Source organism: Pseudorca crassidens, chromosome 3 (genome assembly GCF_039906515.1).
Source record: "Pseudorca crassidens isolate mPseCra1 chromosome 3, mPseCra1.hap1, whole genome shotgun sequence".
Taxonomy (NCBI): domain Eukaryota; kingdom Metazoa; phylum Chordata; class Mammalia; order Artiodactyla; family Delphinidae; genus Pseudorca; species Pseudorca crassidens.
The window spans coordinates 53,623,027-53,640,556 of record NC_090298.1 but is presented as its reverse complement, the minus strand read 5'-3'; the positions used below and the strand labels follow the sequence as shown (position 1 = coordinate 53,640,556).

At 40.7% G+C, this 17,530-nt stretch overlaps 1 protein-coding gene across 17 annotated transcripts in view; it reads right to left on the bottom strand.

The window, feature by feature from the left end:
* MAST4 (microtubule associated serine/threonine kinase family member 4) overlaps positions 1–17,530 on the bottom strand; it is a 568,209-nt gene that overhangs the window by 112,451 nt on the left and 438,228 nt on the right. For all 17 annotated transcript variants that reach the window (XM_067730872.1, XM_067730855.1, XM_067730861.1 and 14 more), the window contains one exon: positions 187–275. In XM_067730872.1, the coding sequence (XP_067586973.1) occupies positions 187–275 (89 nt within the window). The remainder of the gene's footprint in view (positions 1–186; positions 276–17,530) is intronic.

Sequence of the window (17,530 nt, the reverse complement as noted above, 5' to 3'; positions counted from 1 at the left end):
TCAGATCCAAGAGCTCAAAGAGAGGCTAAGGTTTGGGCTGACTGATGAGAAAGAACAACTTAGTGACAAAGCTACAGGGAAACCAAGATAACAAGGTGGGGAGACGCATCTAAATTTCCAAATGCCTGTATTTTAAAAACTAGCAAGACGAAGTAAAACAGAACTCAAGAAAAGGTATTTCATTACCTGCATGAGCAGAGAGAGGTGAGTGAGGCCGAGGCAGTGCTGGGGGCTGCCCATTACCTATCAAGCTTTTCCGGTTGCTGGTTCGGCAACTGTCCAAAGGAAAGGAAAACCAGTTTTAAAAGCAATAATAATGATAACGTTCAAGTATGTTCAAAGTAGACATAGCTTAGGTTGAACAATCTATCCGCACATGTTATTTCTAAAATTTTTGCAAGTCAATATGCACTCACTAATATTTGAAGAAAATATAATGTATTCATATCATATATAACACCATCAATATTCCTCACCACAAAGTTCTCATCCAATGCCTTTCTTTTGGCTCCTCACTGCAAATATGTGATATATACACACAAGTGATAAACTAAGGATTCAAATCAGCAAACCACAGGTAGCATCTCTGCTGACATGAAATTTCTAATACAAAATTACATGCAATGAAGAACAATGACATTAATCTTACAGTGATGCACTAATTAAAAATCTAATTATTTAGACAAATTTCATAGTTGTGCCTTTTGTCAATAGAACAGCCAATGCCTAAGATAAATGCATTTCACTACTCATTCATTTTTCATCTTCATACTGCATTCAGTATTAAGGTAAATATTTTGGAATCATAGAAACAGATTCCAGTTTGTATTAAAATAACAATGAAGGCCTTTTCTCACAGGCACACTACCTACTGTTTTTTATCCTGGTACCCAGTGAGTAGAAATAAATCGCTACATATGAGCACAGGGTAACTATTTTTTCCTGTTTCTGCTACTAGAAAGTTAAAAAATAGCTAATTTGATTCCAAAGTAACTTTCACAAGCCTCAAAGAATAACACAAATGCAAAACTGGCTGATGATGAAGTGGATGTTATCTTACTTTCGTTTGCTTTTCTTCAGTACAGACTAGTACTTCACAATCAGTACAGTGGTTAGAAAAGGATAATACAAACCAGCAGGTTACCTCATTGAATTCACCTATAATAAGGTTCAGGGCACTATGATTCCATCCTCCTACACTTGGTGCCCTTATCCACCATTGAAGATTTATTGTAATGTCTTCTTAATTCAGAATATACCTGTTACAGCATTCTTGAAACAGGAATTTTCACCTAACTTCTAAATAACATATAGTGGACATAATTGAGAATTTGTATAAAATATTTGAAAGGGGGCTTCCCTGGTGGTGCAGTGGTTGGGAGTCCGCCTGCCGATTCAGGGGACACGGGTTTGTGCCCCGGTCCGGGAAGATCCCACATGCTGTGGAGCGGCTGGGCCCGTGGGCCATGGCCACTGAGCCTGCGTGTCCGAAGCCTGTGCTCCGCAGCAGGAGAGGCCACAACAGTGAGAGACCCACGTACCGCAAAAAAAAAAAAAAAAAAAAAAAATTTGAAAGGAACATTTCTAAATACTATTTAAACAACACATTTCAAAACCAAACCAAATTTCTTTTTCCAATATTGACTTGGGAACCAATCCTCTCTCTTAGATGTTTGCTGCTTATTATCATTTGTCAACATTCCCATATTTATAATTTCTTAAGGTCAGGCTGCATCATTTTATTTTCCTTACTGGAGCAATCAACACCCCCTAGCATTATCTGTGAGTTTAATTAAGATCATGTTTACTCAGCCTTAAAGAAGTTGTTGAATAAGAATAGACCCTTGATAATTATGAAGGTGGAATGTGGTATTATCAACTCATCTATCAAGAACCATAATTTGGCCTATTAAATTCATAACCATTCATAACCATTAAGTCAGATCGTGTGACTGTTTTTTTAAAAAATATTGTACAATGTATTTAGTGTTAATTCAAATTAATGTCTCCTTTAATTTTAACATAGGAATATTAAATATATCAACTTGCTGATGTTAGTAAGAGAAATTATAAATGACAGATTTATATCCTGGAACTCTCAGCAAAGTTATTTGCTAATTTGAGCAAGTTAATTGTAATACAGGTTAACTTATACAAAAATGGCTATTTGTATTAGTTTTTACATTTAGTATTTGATCTAAATCACTTATGAAAATTTATGTAAATCAAATAAATAAGAAATATATATCAATAGAAACAGTAACCTAATGAATATCTTACATAAGAATATCAGTGAAATACGCTGACAAAGCTAAAATTTAGAAAATATTTTTAAAAAACATTTTAATTGGGGCTTCCCTGGTGGTGCAGTGGTTGGGAGTCTGCCTGCCGATGCAGGGGACACGGGTTCATGCCCCGGTCCGGGAGGATCCCACATGCTGCGGAGCGGCTGGGCCCGTGAGCCATGGCCGCTGGGCCTGCGCCTCCGGAGCCTGTGCTCCGCAATGGGAGAGGCCGCAGCAGTGAGAGGCCAGCGTACCGCAAAAAAAAACCAAACAAACAAAAAAAACATTTTAATTGAATTTTCCTAAGAAACATATAGAATGACTAGTACATTACCACAACAAGCTAAGTAGCCAATAATTTGTATTTAAAACAAAGAGAAACACAAACAAAAAATTCTCACAACTGTATCAGTTATTTAAAGCCTACCAAAAACAAAAAAGGGTGGAAAAGTACTGATGTGATTTAAAAAAAAAAAACTCAAAAAGAAACGTCAAGGGCTTCCCTGGTGGCGCACTGGTTGAGAGTCCGCCTGCCGATGCAGGGGACACGGGTTTGCGCCCCGGTCCGGGGAGGATCCCACATGCTGCGGATCAGCTGGGCCCATGAGCCATGGCCGCTGAGCCTGCGCGTCCGGAGCCTGTGCTCCGCAACGAGAGAGGCCACAACAGTGAGAGGCCCGCGTAAAAAAAAGTGAAACTAAAGAACAGTTATGAATTCAAGTTCCAGCTATCCATCCCCAAAATGCAATCTTTCTGTTTCACTCTTTAAGAAGAAATGGAAGCCATCCACCCTGCCCGTGCTTGATTCTGAAAGCTGAACCCAGGAACCACCACTGCCCACAAAGAACCTGCTCCTCTTCATGCCACCCAGTTGAAAAAACACATGGGACACAGCCTACGATGACATGCTCAGTTTGTTCTCTCAGTTGACAAGGTGACACAATGGCACAGATTCTTTACTTGCAAAATCTGAATTTAGCCCAAGATGATAGCCACATATAACTTGAGACAAAGGCAAAGGTAAACGATGGATTAGAACAGGGGCTGATGGTGCTAAGTGAGCTTTCCTTGTTACCTCATTCCTTTGGTTCCTGCCTAGAAAGATCCACCTGCCAACAGAAAACACACACACACACACACACACACACACACACACACACACACACACACACACAGAGTACAATAAGCACTGCTGACTATGGACCTGGGATCTGAGAAGAATGGGAGGGTGAAAGGCAATGACAGTACTTCTGAGTCAGAAGGACTGTCTGGCCCCTGCGGGCTGGGAGGCGAGGCAGGTGGGGACAGAACCCTCTGGGAGAAGAACGTCACAGTTGGATGGGCACTCTGTTGGAGACGCTTTAGCATGACAGGAAGCCACCACCGGGAAGTGGTTTATTTGTTGGCGTGGTGTTTTGGCTTAGGCAGGTGACCTGGGATCACACAGGGTGCCACTCTGCTCCCTGAGTTCACTGTTCCCAAACTGCTCACCAAAGCAGTTTCACAAGGAGCTTCCCCATCTCCTAACGATTGCCAATAGTACCTTCCATTTGTCAGGAGGATAGAGAGACAGATCACGCATTTCATCGTGCAAGTCAGGCCTGATCAGAGCGAGGGACAAAGGAACGTGGGCTACTAGCTGAGGGAGGGGAGGGGAAGGAGGTGTATGGATTTTTGGCCCAAACCACCCATATTCTATTCCTGCCTAGATTGTCCTTATGCTCAGAGCTCCGTATGAAGGGCGTGGTGGGACCTGTAAGAGCCTCACACCTGGATCTGTCACATCTCTCCTGGCAGAAGAACCTGTTAATTATCCTCTACCAGGTCTGTAAAAGCTGTGAGGGCCACCAGGCTGTGGCTTTTTGCAACTGTTCTGAGTAGCTGAAATGCAGCTTAATTTTAAATTACAATCATTTGGGGACATGAATACTGATCATGTCTGATCGTGGTAGGACAAGCTGAGAAAGAGAAACCCAAACAGGCAGTAATTTCTAACAGTCACAGCCGACTTGGAAGGTCAACATTTAGTACGACATATGACTGACCACAATTGAGGGGCAATGAGTTGCCTAAGAAGAGCTCCAGGAGTTCTGAAAAGCTAGCCTATAATTTATTAATTCATCTTGATGAAAAATTTGATAAATTTGCACAGGAGGCCAATTATAGACCATAGATTTACCGAATGTGAACATCTGCTATTTCCTGATACCTTAATAGAATCTGAACACTGAATACTCCTTGAACAAAGAGGAAGACAGAAGTGGAAGAAACCGGGCATGAACAGGAGGCAGAAATTGTCTAGCTAATGTGGTATTGCTGAAAACATGTTATAAAACAGGCAGGCTTCTGTTTCCTTATCTTTACAATGAAGGGGTTAGACCAGATTAGAGGAGTCATTAATTATTTTTGTTTGGTTTATGAAATTTTAAAAATATAGAAAAATAATCAAACAATTCTCACCACCTGAAATGAACAATGGTATCATTTTCTGATGTTTACTCCCAATCTTTAGTATATGTATGTCCTTTCAGTGGCTGGGAAGGCTTTGTGCAGTGAACCTCCCGGGGATTATCTGGTTCTATAAGGGTGTACACCTTTCACTGTCTTTCTAGTGACTAGGCTACTTTAAATGCTGTAGGAGTTGCAGTTAAGTTGGAGAAAACTAGTAGTGATACAAGTGATTCTTGTCCATAATAATGTAAATGAATTTTGTCTTGTGCAAATACAGTTAATAACCACCCACAAAGAGATGACCCCAAACATTTAATATCATTGTCCTACGAGATATTAACTGGTTTTGTATCTATTAGCAAATTTTATTTCATCATTTCTGATTATATGTATATAATATATACATTTATATATATTTTAAGTATATGGTTTTCAAAATCTCTTACTGTTGTCCTCATTAATAAGTTAAATAAAATCTCTCACACATGCTTATTTTATATTTGTATGACAGTCATGTTTTTGACTTTTTGGATAAATTGCACTTTGGCACACACTATATATTATAGATATTCTGTAACTTACTTTTTTTTTCACTCAACATTATATTTTTGAGATTTAACCATGGCAACATAAATATGGGTTTAATTCATGCCTTTTTTAGATTATTCATTTGAAGCAAATTTTAGGATTATTAAATGCACTAAAATTATGTATATCATGGACATTTCTTTTCTTTGTGCAACATTAAATATCTAGGCCTCTGTGTATTTGCAAATCTGATTGTAAAAGCCTTGAAAAGTATCTTCGAGACTGAATTTGAAAGAAAAATTATATCATGCAACATAAAGCAAGTCTTCCTTACAATTTTCTTTGGATACTTCTCCCCCAAATCCTTAATTCCTTCAGATGCTGCCTTGCCCTTCTCTCCATGTCTGTCTTCATACTATTGTCTTCTCCAGAAATAACTTTTTTGTCTTTCCTATGTAAATCAATCTACCCTTCCTCTGGGCCTCTTGTCTACAGCTCTACCCCTTTTCCTGTAGAGCACAACGAGGCCACAGCTGGTAGCTGGCTGGATAAGCTTTAGTGCCCCTTAGAAGGCAACAGGAAGCAAAGCATTAATATTCGTGTCCGTGACATACTCTTATTTAGGTGAAGTTATGACACTGCCGATGTCTTCCCTATGGCCCATGAAATCAGGGCTCCCCCCAAGGTTCCACTGATTCATTCAACAAATTACTTTTCGAGTTCCTAATACATGCTAGGTACTACTCTAAACAAACAAATACCCCTGCTGTCCTCTAGAGACCTGTATTCTAGAGAAGGAAGCAGATAATAAACATAGTAAACTAGTAAGATAGTATGGGAGATGGTGATGACGTTTGTAGTACGAGGGATGGTGATGGAGAACAATGATGCAGAGGGTAGGATATGGAGCACGGATGTAGGAAATCACAATCTTAAACAGATGGTTAGGGAAAGCCTCGTGGTGTGGGGGGAAGGGGAGTGCGGTGTCTGAGTAAGACAGGAGGATGAGGGAGTGAACATTCAGGAAGAGCAAAGGCCCTGGTCAGGCGTGCTCCAGGACCAGCAGGCAGGCCAGTGTGCGGGAGGGGAGCTGGCCAGAGGCGAACAGCCAAGACGACGGCGGACAGAGCCCGGGGCCACCTCTGGGGCAGGTGCAGGCCACAGCACAGAGACTGGTTTTACTCTGGGTGAAAAGGGAAGCTGTTGGAAGGTTTTAAACACCATCTGAGTTCTGTTTTAAGAGAATCATTCTGGCTGCTAGATTGCAATAATCAAAGGAGGAGGGAGAAAGGCCAGTTAGGGAGCTAAGCGGACGGACATGCCTAGTATACCCCATCTCCTGGGACTCAACTTCAAAATACAGCATTTTATTTTAAAAACTCAGGCCAAAATCACTCCCAAGATTCAATGCAGGTATGAGAGCAGTCCATGCTCTTCTGTACAGCCTCTGAAACACTGGAGAAAGAGCAGGTAGCTAGAATTGTGGTGACTGCCAAGCAGAGAGCTTCAGCCCTCTGCATATGGGCATCAACGCAATGACCTAGTTTATCGTCATCCGGGGTATATTACTGTGAACGCTGAGTATTGATACTATCGGCTTGATACTTGAACTTAACTTTTCCGTTAGTAGAAAAACTCCTTTTGAAAGGCATTAATTATAATGGAAATGAATGACTGCTCATACTGCTTTCACCTAGGAGCAAAAAAAGTTGGCTAGTTACATGCCTAGAGGAAGGTATAGGTCTCCACGCTTTCAAAAATTCTGAGGAAAATATATATATTACTGTATACAGTACTTCTTGTAAATATATCTAATCCATTAAGATAAGCCCTTGGTGAGGTCTAGCCCAATTTTCTGTCTTTGTAGAGGAAGAGAGAGATGGCTGAACATACAGATATTGGCAAGATGCTATTCAATGTAAAAAACATCTATGGGCAAGTACGATGGGCAATAAGAAAATGAAGAAAACACTCTCAAAGTATAAAAGAAGAGCTAAGAATGATTCGCAGATAACTGTATTCTAAGGCAGAATCTGGCAGAGTTGTACAAACAAAAATGTGTTGCTATCTGAAGTGTGAGATAAAATCCCAATCAGCTTTGAAACGTATTTTCATAACTGATAAGCACTGGAATTTTATAGTATACACTAAGTATGACACACTGTCCCTCCATTTCATAGGTCTTCCCTAAATAACCCCTTAATCTTGGTGATCTGCCTGACACAGAAACTGATGTCAGTGAGCCCTGATGTCATATGTGAGCATGTGACTGATGGGGGGCTGACGTGCACCATGCTGCACCAGAGTGACCCTGGCAAGCAGAGCATCTACTCTGTGGTCACTCATTCATTCAGTAAACATAACCAGGGATTCTACCTGGAGCTTACCATCTAGGATAGGGGATAAGATCCTTGAGGTCAAAGATTATATCTTCTATCATAGTGAATCTCTTTGGATACCCAGAAAAATACAGAAAATAAAAATGACTCGAATAGAGATTCAGTAAATATTTTTGAATAACTAACTAAATATGGTTCCTACCATTAAGGAGTTTCTAATTTAACTTGGAGGACAAACATAGTCTAATCTATAAGACTAAACTGATCTAAGACGATATTATAGTCTCATTCTACTAGCTTGATCAAGGCAGTGTATAACAGAAAACACAAAGAGCTGACAGGTTTATATGATGTGAAGCATCTTACTGAGAAAACCTACATACACGTCATTCTGAATAAAAATTACAATGGGAAATCAGAGGAATGAAAAGAGGGGCATATCACAATGGTCAAAGTCAAGCAGGAGCTGGTAATAATATGGGATTTATAGCAGCAAAGTTAAGTCCAACTGCTGAAAATGTTAGAAGTAAAAAGCAATTAAAGTGAGAAGGCTCTCAATACCTGTTAATTTTTTTTTAGTGCAATTTATCTGCAACATGCATAATGGGACATACCTAGCCTGAACGTCCCCCAAGATTCCTAAGACATCAGGGCAGGTCACCTATTTGAATGAAGACACTTAAGGGCTGGAACAGTCAATGATGAGATGAATTCTGGACTTCTGACTAGTCACGCAGAGCATAATAGCTCAAACCTCACACCAAAGACACGTAATAAAGATTGTTTGTACTTGAGATGAGGGTGTGCAGTGCTGCAAAGGTAAGGTCATTAACTCTGATCCAAGAGTTGAAGGGCATGTACTGTATCTTGGCAAACTGCTTCAAAGGCTGAACATTGGCCAAACATTGCGTGGAGTAAAAATATGGTCTAATCTGTCCCGCAAGGCTAAAGAGCTGCTATCACCTGGCTGGGCTGACCTCTGGCTGGGCTATCAAAGTGGCAATGAGTCAGCTGAGGGAGGGACCAAGGTGGTGGCCCCAATTTTATAACTGGCTAAAGGGTTTTTAAAACAAACACCTATGAGACTGACACACAAGCCTTTGGTTGTTCTCAGGGCAGCTGTGGACGGTGACCAAAGATAAGTCTACAGACGTGTTTGCGAGTTAAGGAAAAATAAACAAAATACAAACTAATGTTCTTCTAAACCTCTACTTTACAAGTGTGTTTGTGTTTTGGGGGTTGGGGGCTGTGTGTGACATTTATTTTTAAAACTTCCATGTTTCATACTCAATATGGAGAAAAGTCACAACTTGATACATTTTTTTTTCTTGAGTAGTAGAAAACCAAGTTCAAAGTCCAACTACAAAAATTACCTTTAATGAATTTAATTTAATAGCGTGGATTTTTCTCAGTTGGCCAGTGCAAAGAAATCTTTCCAAAAAAACTAAGATAGTGGGGGCAGCACCAAACCAGAGCAAACATAACAGCTTAAATCTAACGTTCCACTCCGCCTTTCTAGAAATACTATAATAAAATTGTACGATTGACTTCTTTCCCCTGTACCTAGTACCTCCTGCTTTACTGCTGTAAAGAAATGGTCATCAGCTTTATAAAGCTGGATTGGAAGATTTTCTTATATTCAAATCTTATTTGAACATATATATGTAACAGCTGAACGGATATAATATTGTTTTACCCACTCTGGGCTTCTCCATACAGAAATTAAATCTCAGTTTAACTTGCGACACCTAGAAACATTTACTTTGGGGGATATGTTTTACTCTAGTAGGGTGATTTATCTATAAAGCTAAACACGACCCATACGGATCAAAAGCTCTGCTCCCTCTTTCTGGTTCGGAGGATTCTGGGGCCGCTCCAGTCTGACCCACAAAAAGGGAGGGGGAGTTGACTTCCGTAATCACCGGATCTCCTTTTATGACACGCAACAGAAAGTTATGTCAAGCCCGGAATGAACAGCATGACTATTTAACGGCCTCCCAACTCGAAAGCATTTTGCATTCACAGCAATTTGGCATAATGCTTTGCCCACAAGTGAACTGTCTCTGATTCCCTGGCCTCCACAGTCAGAAGACAAACAGACACACGTGGAAAACCCACATCCGAACTCCACTTCATGCTTTTCTGTGAGGAAAAGTCATGTGGCAAAAAGCCATCCTCTTTCTGGTATGTTTTGCTGCTAGCTGCGCCCACCTCAGAATCTTGCAAAATGACATTCTGCTAATGACAGGAATGTCAAAGCCGGGATAATGGGCACAAGTAGAAGAAAATGTTTCCTAAATGGAGAAATAACAGGAAAACTGCCAAATGGATATTAAAATGAGCTGTGTGTTCCTCCCATACTTAAGCACTTAGTCCCCTACTATTTGTGTCCAACGTGAAAGGGAAGCAGACCTCTAAGGAGGGAAGAATAGCCCACCTGGGTGAAAAGCACAGAAGCAACAAGACGTCGAAGGACTGTTTTCCCTTAATTAACTGACAGATGTCTTTTCTCTTCCTCATTTGCATCCACTGATGTTTTCTTAGTCAGTCTCTCATTTTGCAACGATGAAATTGGCCACAAGGAACCAATTCTGTTTCTGAAGACAGGAGGACTGGGGTGATACCAGAAGATGCTGGTCTTTAAATTGCTCAGTATTCAGTCTGGGCAATGAATGCTCCTTGCTCTCGCCATTTGTGGGCTGAGCCACAGAATTTTAGCTCGGGAAGATGAAGTAATGACTGCCAAGGCAGCACCACCAGCTAGTGGCAAATAGGGCTTAGGAAGGGAGGTCATGTGGGCTCCCACAACAAGGGCACATTCGAAGTTAGAAATATCTGCATTAGACACAGAAATACATTTAACTACATCTTATGTGAATGTATTATACATTCCACGAGGGAAAAGCTAGTTCTGTTCTAGATTTCACTGACTGGTTATTTCTTAGGAGAGTACAGTTACAAAATACAAGGACTTGCCATTGGTACACCTGGCTTCAAATTCCAACCCCCCTTAAGCCTCAATTTACTGATCTGTAGAATAGGAATAAGAATATGAACTACCTTGGAGGGCGAAGTACAGATGAAATGAGATAATGCATGGGAAGAAATTATCACAGTGCTTGGCACGGTAAGTGCTTCATAAATATTAGCTGTCAGAAGAAAACATTTTGGTCTTTCTTTCTTGCATACATTCTTTCATGCACACATGTTTTCCTATTTAGAATGTTACACTAAGGCTTTCCCTCAAGGATCCTGGAACAAGAAGCACGAGATTGCCCATAGAATTAACTTCAAAAATCAATACAATGAATTATGCAAGAGCTAAAGAGGCTGGTTCTAAGGCAGCAGACTTGACAGTAAATGTAAATATTAACACAGTTATAGAAGGAATGTAACAATAAGAAGGGCAACTGGTTGGCTTCAGAAACACAGAAAAACAAATGCTGCAGAACCACAAGTTCAAGTGTTCATCCAAGGGCTTCAAATTGGCATCCTCAAGGAGAAGGACATGCAAGGGATTGCACCCAACACAGACATCAAAGTTTCAGATCAACTGTCAAAACCACGTGCACCTGTCCACCTTTGCCCAATGCTGTGGATCATTTAAGCCATCTAACAAGTCTTGCTCTGCTACCATATTCCCTAAGCCACCTTCTGACTACTTCATGGAGAGGTCTGCCCAAATGTGAATAACAAGAACAACAATAATGACAACTGCCAACGTTGACTGTTTTCTAGTACACGCCAAGCAAGGGTTTAATTTGCATGAGAATCCCAAGGTAAGACTTATTTCTATCCACATCTTAGAGATGTGAAAACTGAAGACCTGAGAAATTCAGAAACCTAAGATCGCACAGCTAGTAAGTGGTAGAACTGGAATTCAAACCCAGGCAGCATGCCTTCAGAGCTCGTGCTTCTAACCATTCTGTTAACATGTCTATAAGGCAGAGAATAAGAACTTTGAAGAGCCTAAGCCCCATACTGATTATTTTTCCTCCCTGTAAATTAATGTCTCAGCATTCTGGCCCTGTACGTAAATCAGTGAGCTTGCTAACTACAGACCCATGCCTAAGAGAAGGGGCTGCTCTTCAGATACCACCCGAACTGGATTTCTGTGTCTGTAGCCTGGCAGTCAGATACAGGAGGGAGGTCAAGTTAACAAGCTTCACACTCAGATTGTGAGGTTTTTCTAGAAGCAGCAAGCCTGACCCAGGTAGACAGATACCACAGTGTCACCAAGTGGGCCATGCATTCCATCCTGTGATATACTTGTACACACATTTATCAGGCTTACAGACAGACAGGTGAGATGTCACGATCTGGACATTCCTTCCTCCACAGTGTATTCTTGAGGACCCAAAGGCAGATGACCCAGCACTTGGATCATCCATTTCAAGCAGGCTCTTCCTCCTTATCCAGCTGCCCCAACCAGCTGGTCTAGTCAGACACAAGTAGGAAAGAGACTTATGTTTAAGCATGTGTCATTCAGATTCTTTTAGTCCACTGTTTCTTAATAAGATTTTAAAATAAATCCAAATCTCTGGATCATATCCCCCTTAACATGGCTTTTTTTTTTTTTTTTTTTTTGCTTTTTGATATCTAGATATCTGACTTAGAGAACACAGAAATCAGATATGTGGTGTGAAGCCTCTTTGTATGTTCTACTGGTTTCAGAGAAAAGGAGGACACTGTAATATGCATTAGGAAGTGAATTTGGCCAGCAGAAAATCTAAAACCTATATATTGACCGTATTGAGACAAGCTTTTTTATAAAAGAAGTATTTACAAATGATATATCTCAAAATACAACACACTCGACATTATAAAACCTATGTATTTACAACTTCTATAAACTTGTGACCCCAAGATTCTTCTCTTGTACTTATTCTTTCAGGATGTCAATCTTTTAGTCTGGTATCTCCCCCCATTTTTTTTTTTAAATTGAAGTATAGTTGATTTACAATGCTCTGTTAGTTTCAGGTGTACAGCAAAGTGATTCATATATATATATATATATATATATATTCTTTTTCAGATTCTTTTCCCTTATAGGTTATTAAGATATTGACTATAGTTCCCTGTGCTATACAATAGGTCCTCGTTGTGCATCTATTTTATATATAGTACTGTGTATCTGTTAATCCCAAACTCCTAACTGCATCTTCCCGCATTCTTGCCTCCCAAAGACCTCCCAGACTCTAAGAGAGCATGTATGGGAATGTGTCTGTGGAAAGAGGTTTCACTGAATTGTGTGAATTCATTAGAACTATGGCAGGAGTTCAGGCAAGGCAGAGTGCCAGGAAAGCGTCAGTTCCTAAGGAAAAGTTTACTGCTGGCTTCACTCACCTTCAAATCACCAGCCTGCCTCTTATGGGCATGGCCACCTATTTCTCACAGGGCCAGCCCTGTGTTCAAAGAGGTGACCTCATTCGTCCTAGCCTGGAATCCGGCCCTTAATGAGTAAGTACCCTGAGCCCCAGAACAACACAGGCACTCGGCCCCTTCACCATTTTCATCAGGCATCCCACCTCAACTCATACTGCAATACCCGCAGCTACTCAGACAGCTACTCTTCATTGTGGTCCTGGATTCCTGTTTCTTAAAGTTATGGAATCCCTGACCTTCACACGAAAACATTTCTAAGTAGAAATTCAAAGGTATAGAACGATGGCACCCTACCGTGTAAAACTTCTATATTGAAAAGGATCCAGAGTAACTCGCCCCATGAAATTAAACTGCACATCATGACTAGAATTAAGACACTTAACTTGCTGAAAACAAATCAAACGACACTATGAGAGAAATGAGTGTGAACTCGTCCACTGGCAACTTTTGCTTTTCTTTTTTCTAAACAGACCCTAAATCCTATGGAAAGAGCAAAATACATATGAAAACAACAATGCAGCTAAACCATCATGAAAATAAAATCCGTCAGTAGCTTCCAAGTGAGTCATTCCTTTGGCTTAGCGCTCACATCACATTTTCATTCACAGTATAATCATAAAATTGTAGGGTTTGCTTATATAACGAAGAGTGCTTTCTGCCTGGGTCTTCGGATATTAGCTACACTGACTATTCAGTACAGGAGGCCGCAAAGTTTCTGAACTCACACAGTTATATGGTAAAAAGCAAAAACACTTTGTGCTATTAGCCAATCTGCCTCAAGGACAGTACATCAAAACTGTGATGCTGTGTTCTTCAAATGAGGAAAATTGTTTTTCATTTTACTTAAAAAAAAAAATCACACAAACATTTTAGTTACGCATTTTGCATCTGAAAGCATAAATATTCTAAAATAATGTATAAGACAGCCGATGAGTGGTAAGCAATAGGTCGCATCATCTTTCTACAAACTGGGGACTAGTACCTGGTGATCAACCATTTCACGAGACAGAGTCACCTCCTTCCCCTCCTCCAACAATACCATCATGAACTTGGTTTTCTTGTTTTAACTCAACTTGTTTTTCTGTTGTGCAGCTTGACTACCCCACCAAAACCCCCCAGCAGTTTTTAAAGAGTGTCTCTGCCCCAGGCAGAGGGAGGACAGTTACCAGGACCCCAAAGAAGATGTGCTTATGAGTTTGCAATCAGGAAATCTGGGGAGGGAGACATTTCCCTAAGTTTTTAAATAGCTCCATTGTTTAGTTAGGTGACACTGTATATTTGAGAGAGGAAAAAAAGGCCTACCCGAGGTTTGACAGAAACTAGGCAGTCATGGTTAAAAAAATAAAAAAGAGTGAAGACCAAAATGAAATAAACATATAATCCCCTAAATTAGAAATGCAACTGTCAAAGCTTTCAATATCCAGGTAGGCAAATTGTTCCTATCTTAGGCAGGTGAAGGCATTTTTCTCAAGTAAGTACTATAGAGAGTAAAGATTATTAATGTGGGAATATTTTTATCCTTGAGAAATAGGAAATAGGAAATAACTGGGTAGGGGAGGTCCCAGGAAGATTATGTAATGTGTCCATAATACATTGTTAAACTAAAACATATAATTCATTTATTAAAAAAATTTAGATTATTTTATTACAGTAAATACCAGCAGAACCAATAATTAATATTTGTGTCCTAGATGGAAAAAAAAAAATACTGGTAATGAGTCTGGCCCCAAAGTTAGGAAGAATTAATGGCATATTACTTATAAATAACTCTATCTCCCAAATCTTCCTGGCCCTCATCATCACAGCCTTGCTTCAGAGATTAGTCATTTTTCAACTGTTAAAACTTCCTTTCAGAAGGAAGGAAGAATCAGAACTTTGATTCGTTTTTTCCCCTCTTCCTGTAACATGATTTTTACCTCAACAAGATTAACCTCTAACTCAACTACGTGAAAGAGTTAATCAATTTGTATGGAGATGAAGAGAACTACTTCCCTACTCTTTTAAAAATGTTTTTTAAAAATTGATAAGACTCAGGAATAGAAATAGGGTTGGCCGCTTTTCTTAGGACAGTTCATTTTTGGGTCATTCTGTCCTCCAAATGCTTTTTATGTACTCAATGAAATATGTATTTTAAAAGATCTATCCCACAATAAGGACCTACTTCTGCCTGGGTCACACTAGCCTGACATCGAACGACAAAAAGTCCAGAACTGAGGGAAGAAAAGGTGGCCCAAAGAGGCCCAAGGACTGAGGCTGACAGAAAACTGTCTTTTTGCCTGAGAACCGCAGAGCTTGAACCTGCAACAAAGGCTCTCCGCTCGCCCACCCACTTCTGTCTTGTCTTAAGATCACTAACCACCACCTAAAATTAACTGCCGCCTCTCTGTGGAAGCTTTTTTGTTTCTAATCAAGCCAATGGACCGCCACCCCTCGCCCACCCCGTACACACATCCCTTTTTTTTTTTTTACCTTTATCTGAGACGGCAGAGAACAAAGGATGATGTTGAACAAATAAATGATCAGTCTTGCTCTCCTAAAAACCCTGAATGAAGTAGTTACATAAGCTACGCTACAATCACAAGATGCGATATTTTTCCCAAAATTCTTACTTACAATGGTGAAAAGCGTAGAGTCCAAAGCTTGATATCAAACATGCTTGAAAATACATAGAATGCAAAGAAACTGGACTGGAAGGAAATGTACGTAAACAATAACAACGATTACTTCTCAGTGGCAGGAATATGGGAAAATGTGTGCATGCTTGTGCCTTAGTTTACAAAAAAAATTAACTATGAATCCTGCAACCTCTTAATCTGGAATAAGGTGTGTGTGTTATAAAGAAAAACAGAAGCCTTCTAAAAATACTGCTGGGGGGCTTCCCTGGTGGCACAGTGGTTAAGAATCCGCCTGCCAATGCAGGGGACACGGGTTCGAGCCCTGGTCCGGAAAGATCCCACATGCTGCAGAGCAACTAAGCCCGTGCACCACAACTACTGAGCCCACGCTCTAGAGCCCGTGAGCCACAACTACTGAGCCCGCGTGCTGCAACTAATGAAGCCCACGCGTCTAGAGTCCGTGCTCCACAACAAGAGAAGCCACCACAATGAGAAGCCTGAGCACCGCAACAAAGAGTAGCCCCTGCTCGCAGCAACTAGAGAAAGCCTGCGTGCAGCAACGAAGACCCATTGGCAGCCAAAAACAAATAAATAAATAAAATAAAATAAATTAATTAATTCAATTAAATAAAAATAAAAATACTGCTGGGAATTTCCTGACGGTCCAGTGGTTAGGATGCCGCACTTCCACTGCAGGGGTCCCGGCCCAGGTTTGATCCCTGGTCAGGGAACTAAGATCCCACAAGCTGCGCAGCATGGTAAGTGAGTAAAATTAAATAAAGTAAAATAAAATAAAATAAAATATAAAAACACTGCTCACCACGACTCCCAGGAGGAATGGAGAGAGGTAGAGAGTGATGACAAAGTACCACATGACAGGATAATTTACTGAGATATTAATTTGCAGTATTCTTTCTACTAGAGGAGAATGAAAGGTATGTTTCCTTCCCTCATTCCAAGAAGTCTTTGTGTTCAGAGTCTGGGCTCCTGGGCCTTAGAAGGTCTTTAACAGGTTTTGGTTTCAGGAATGGAAGCAGAAATTAGGAAGAGCCAGAAGGTAAGTCTCACCCAGGCCCTTCCCGCTAAGAACACAGAGGCTGCGAGTGATGCTCCTACAGGAAATGGGCAGAAAGGAGCTGCCTGAACCTAGGAGACAGGGGTGAGTTTCCCGGAGACCAGGTGGGGAATGGGTGAAGGCACATTCACAGGTGTGAACGGCTAGGACCTGTGTCCATTCCTTTCCAAGGCAGGGCTCCAAGAGGTACATGGTGATAGAGTTAAGAACAGGAGCCATGCTTGCTTTGCCAGTGCCAGTTAGAGATGTTCTCACCCACTACCAGTATAGGCATCCCGAGTACCCACATCCCAGCTCAGAACAGGCCTCCTCATTTCACGTGGGCTTCTACTAGAAGTAACGCAGATGAGTAGGAAGCCATTGCTGGTTTCCACGTCACTTGACCATATCAGAAAGGCCACATCAAGCAATGTGGTGGCATTGACTGTGGTGATGGTTTCATCCGTGTATACTTAGCTCCAAACTCACCAAGTTGTATACATCGAATATGTACAGCCTATTGTATGTCAACTCTACCTCAATAAAGTGATTAAAAACAAAAAACAGTTATAATAGAAAAAACAATGCACCAGACCCCCTTTGGCTGGGATGTAGCAGCCAGTCCTAAGCCACAGCAACCCAAAGTATCAGCTAACCGTCTCTCTCAGGAAACCATCCATAAATGCCATTTTATTATTTTAGCAAAAGCTCAGCCCTCTTCAGAACCTGATTTAAAACATGAAAACAGAAACAAAGCATGGAATGTTGACCATACAGTTTGCTGATGACAGGAATTGTTTGCGCCCCTTTAATTACAATCCAGTGGCTGCTGGCTGTAGAGTCACAGAGGTGCTAATCAAAGCCGGGCCAGGC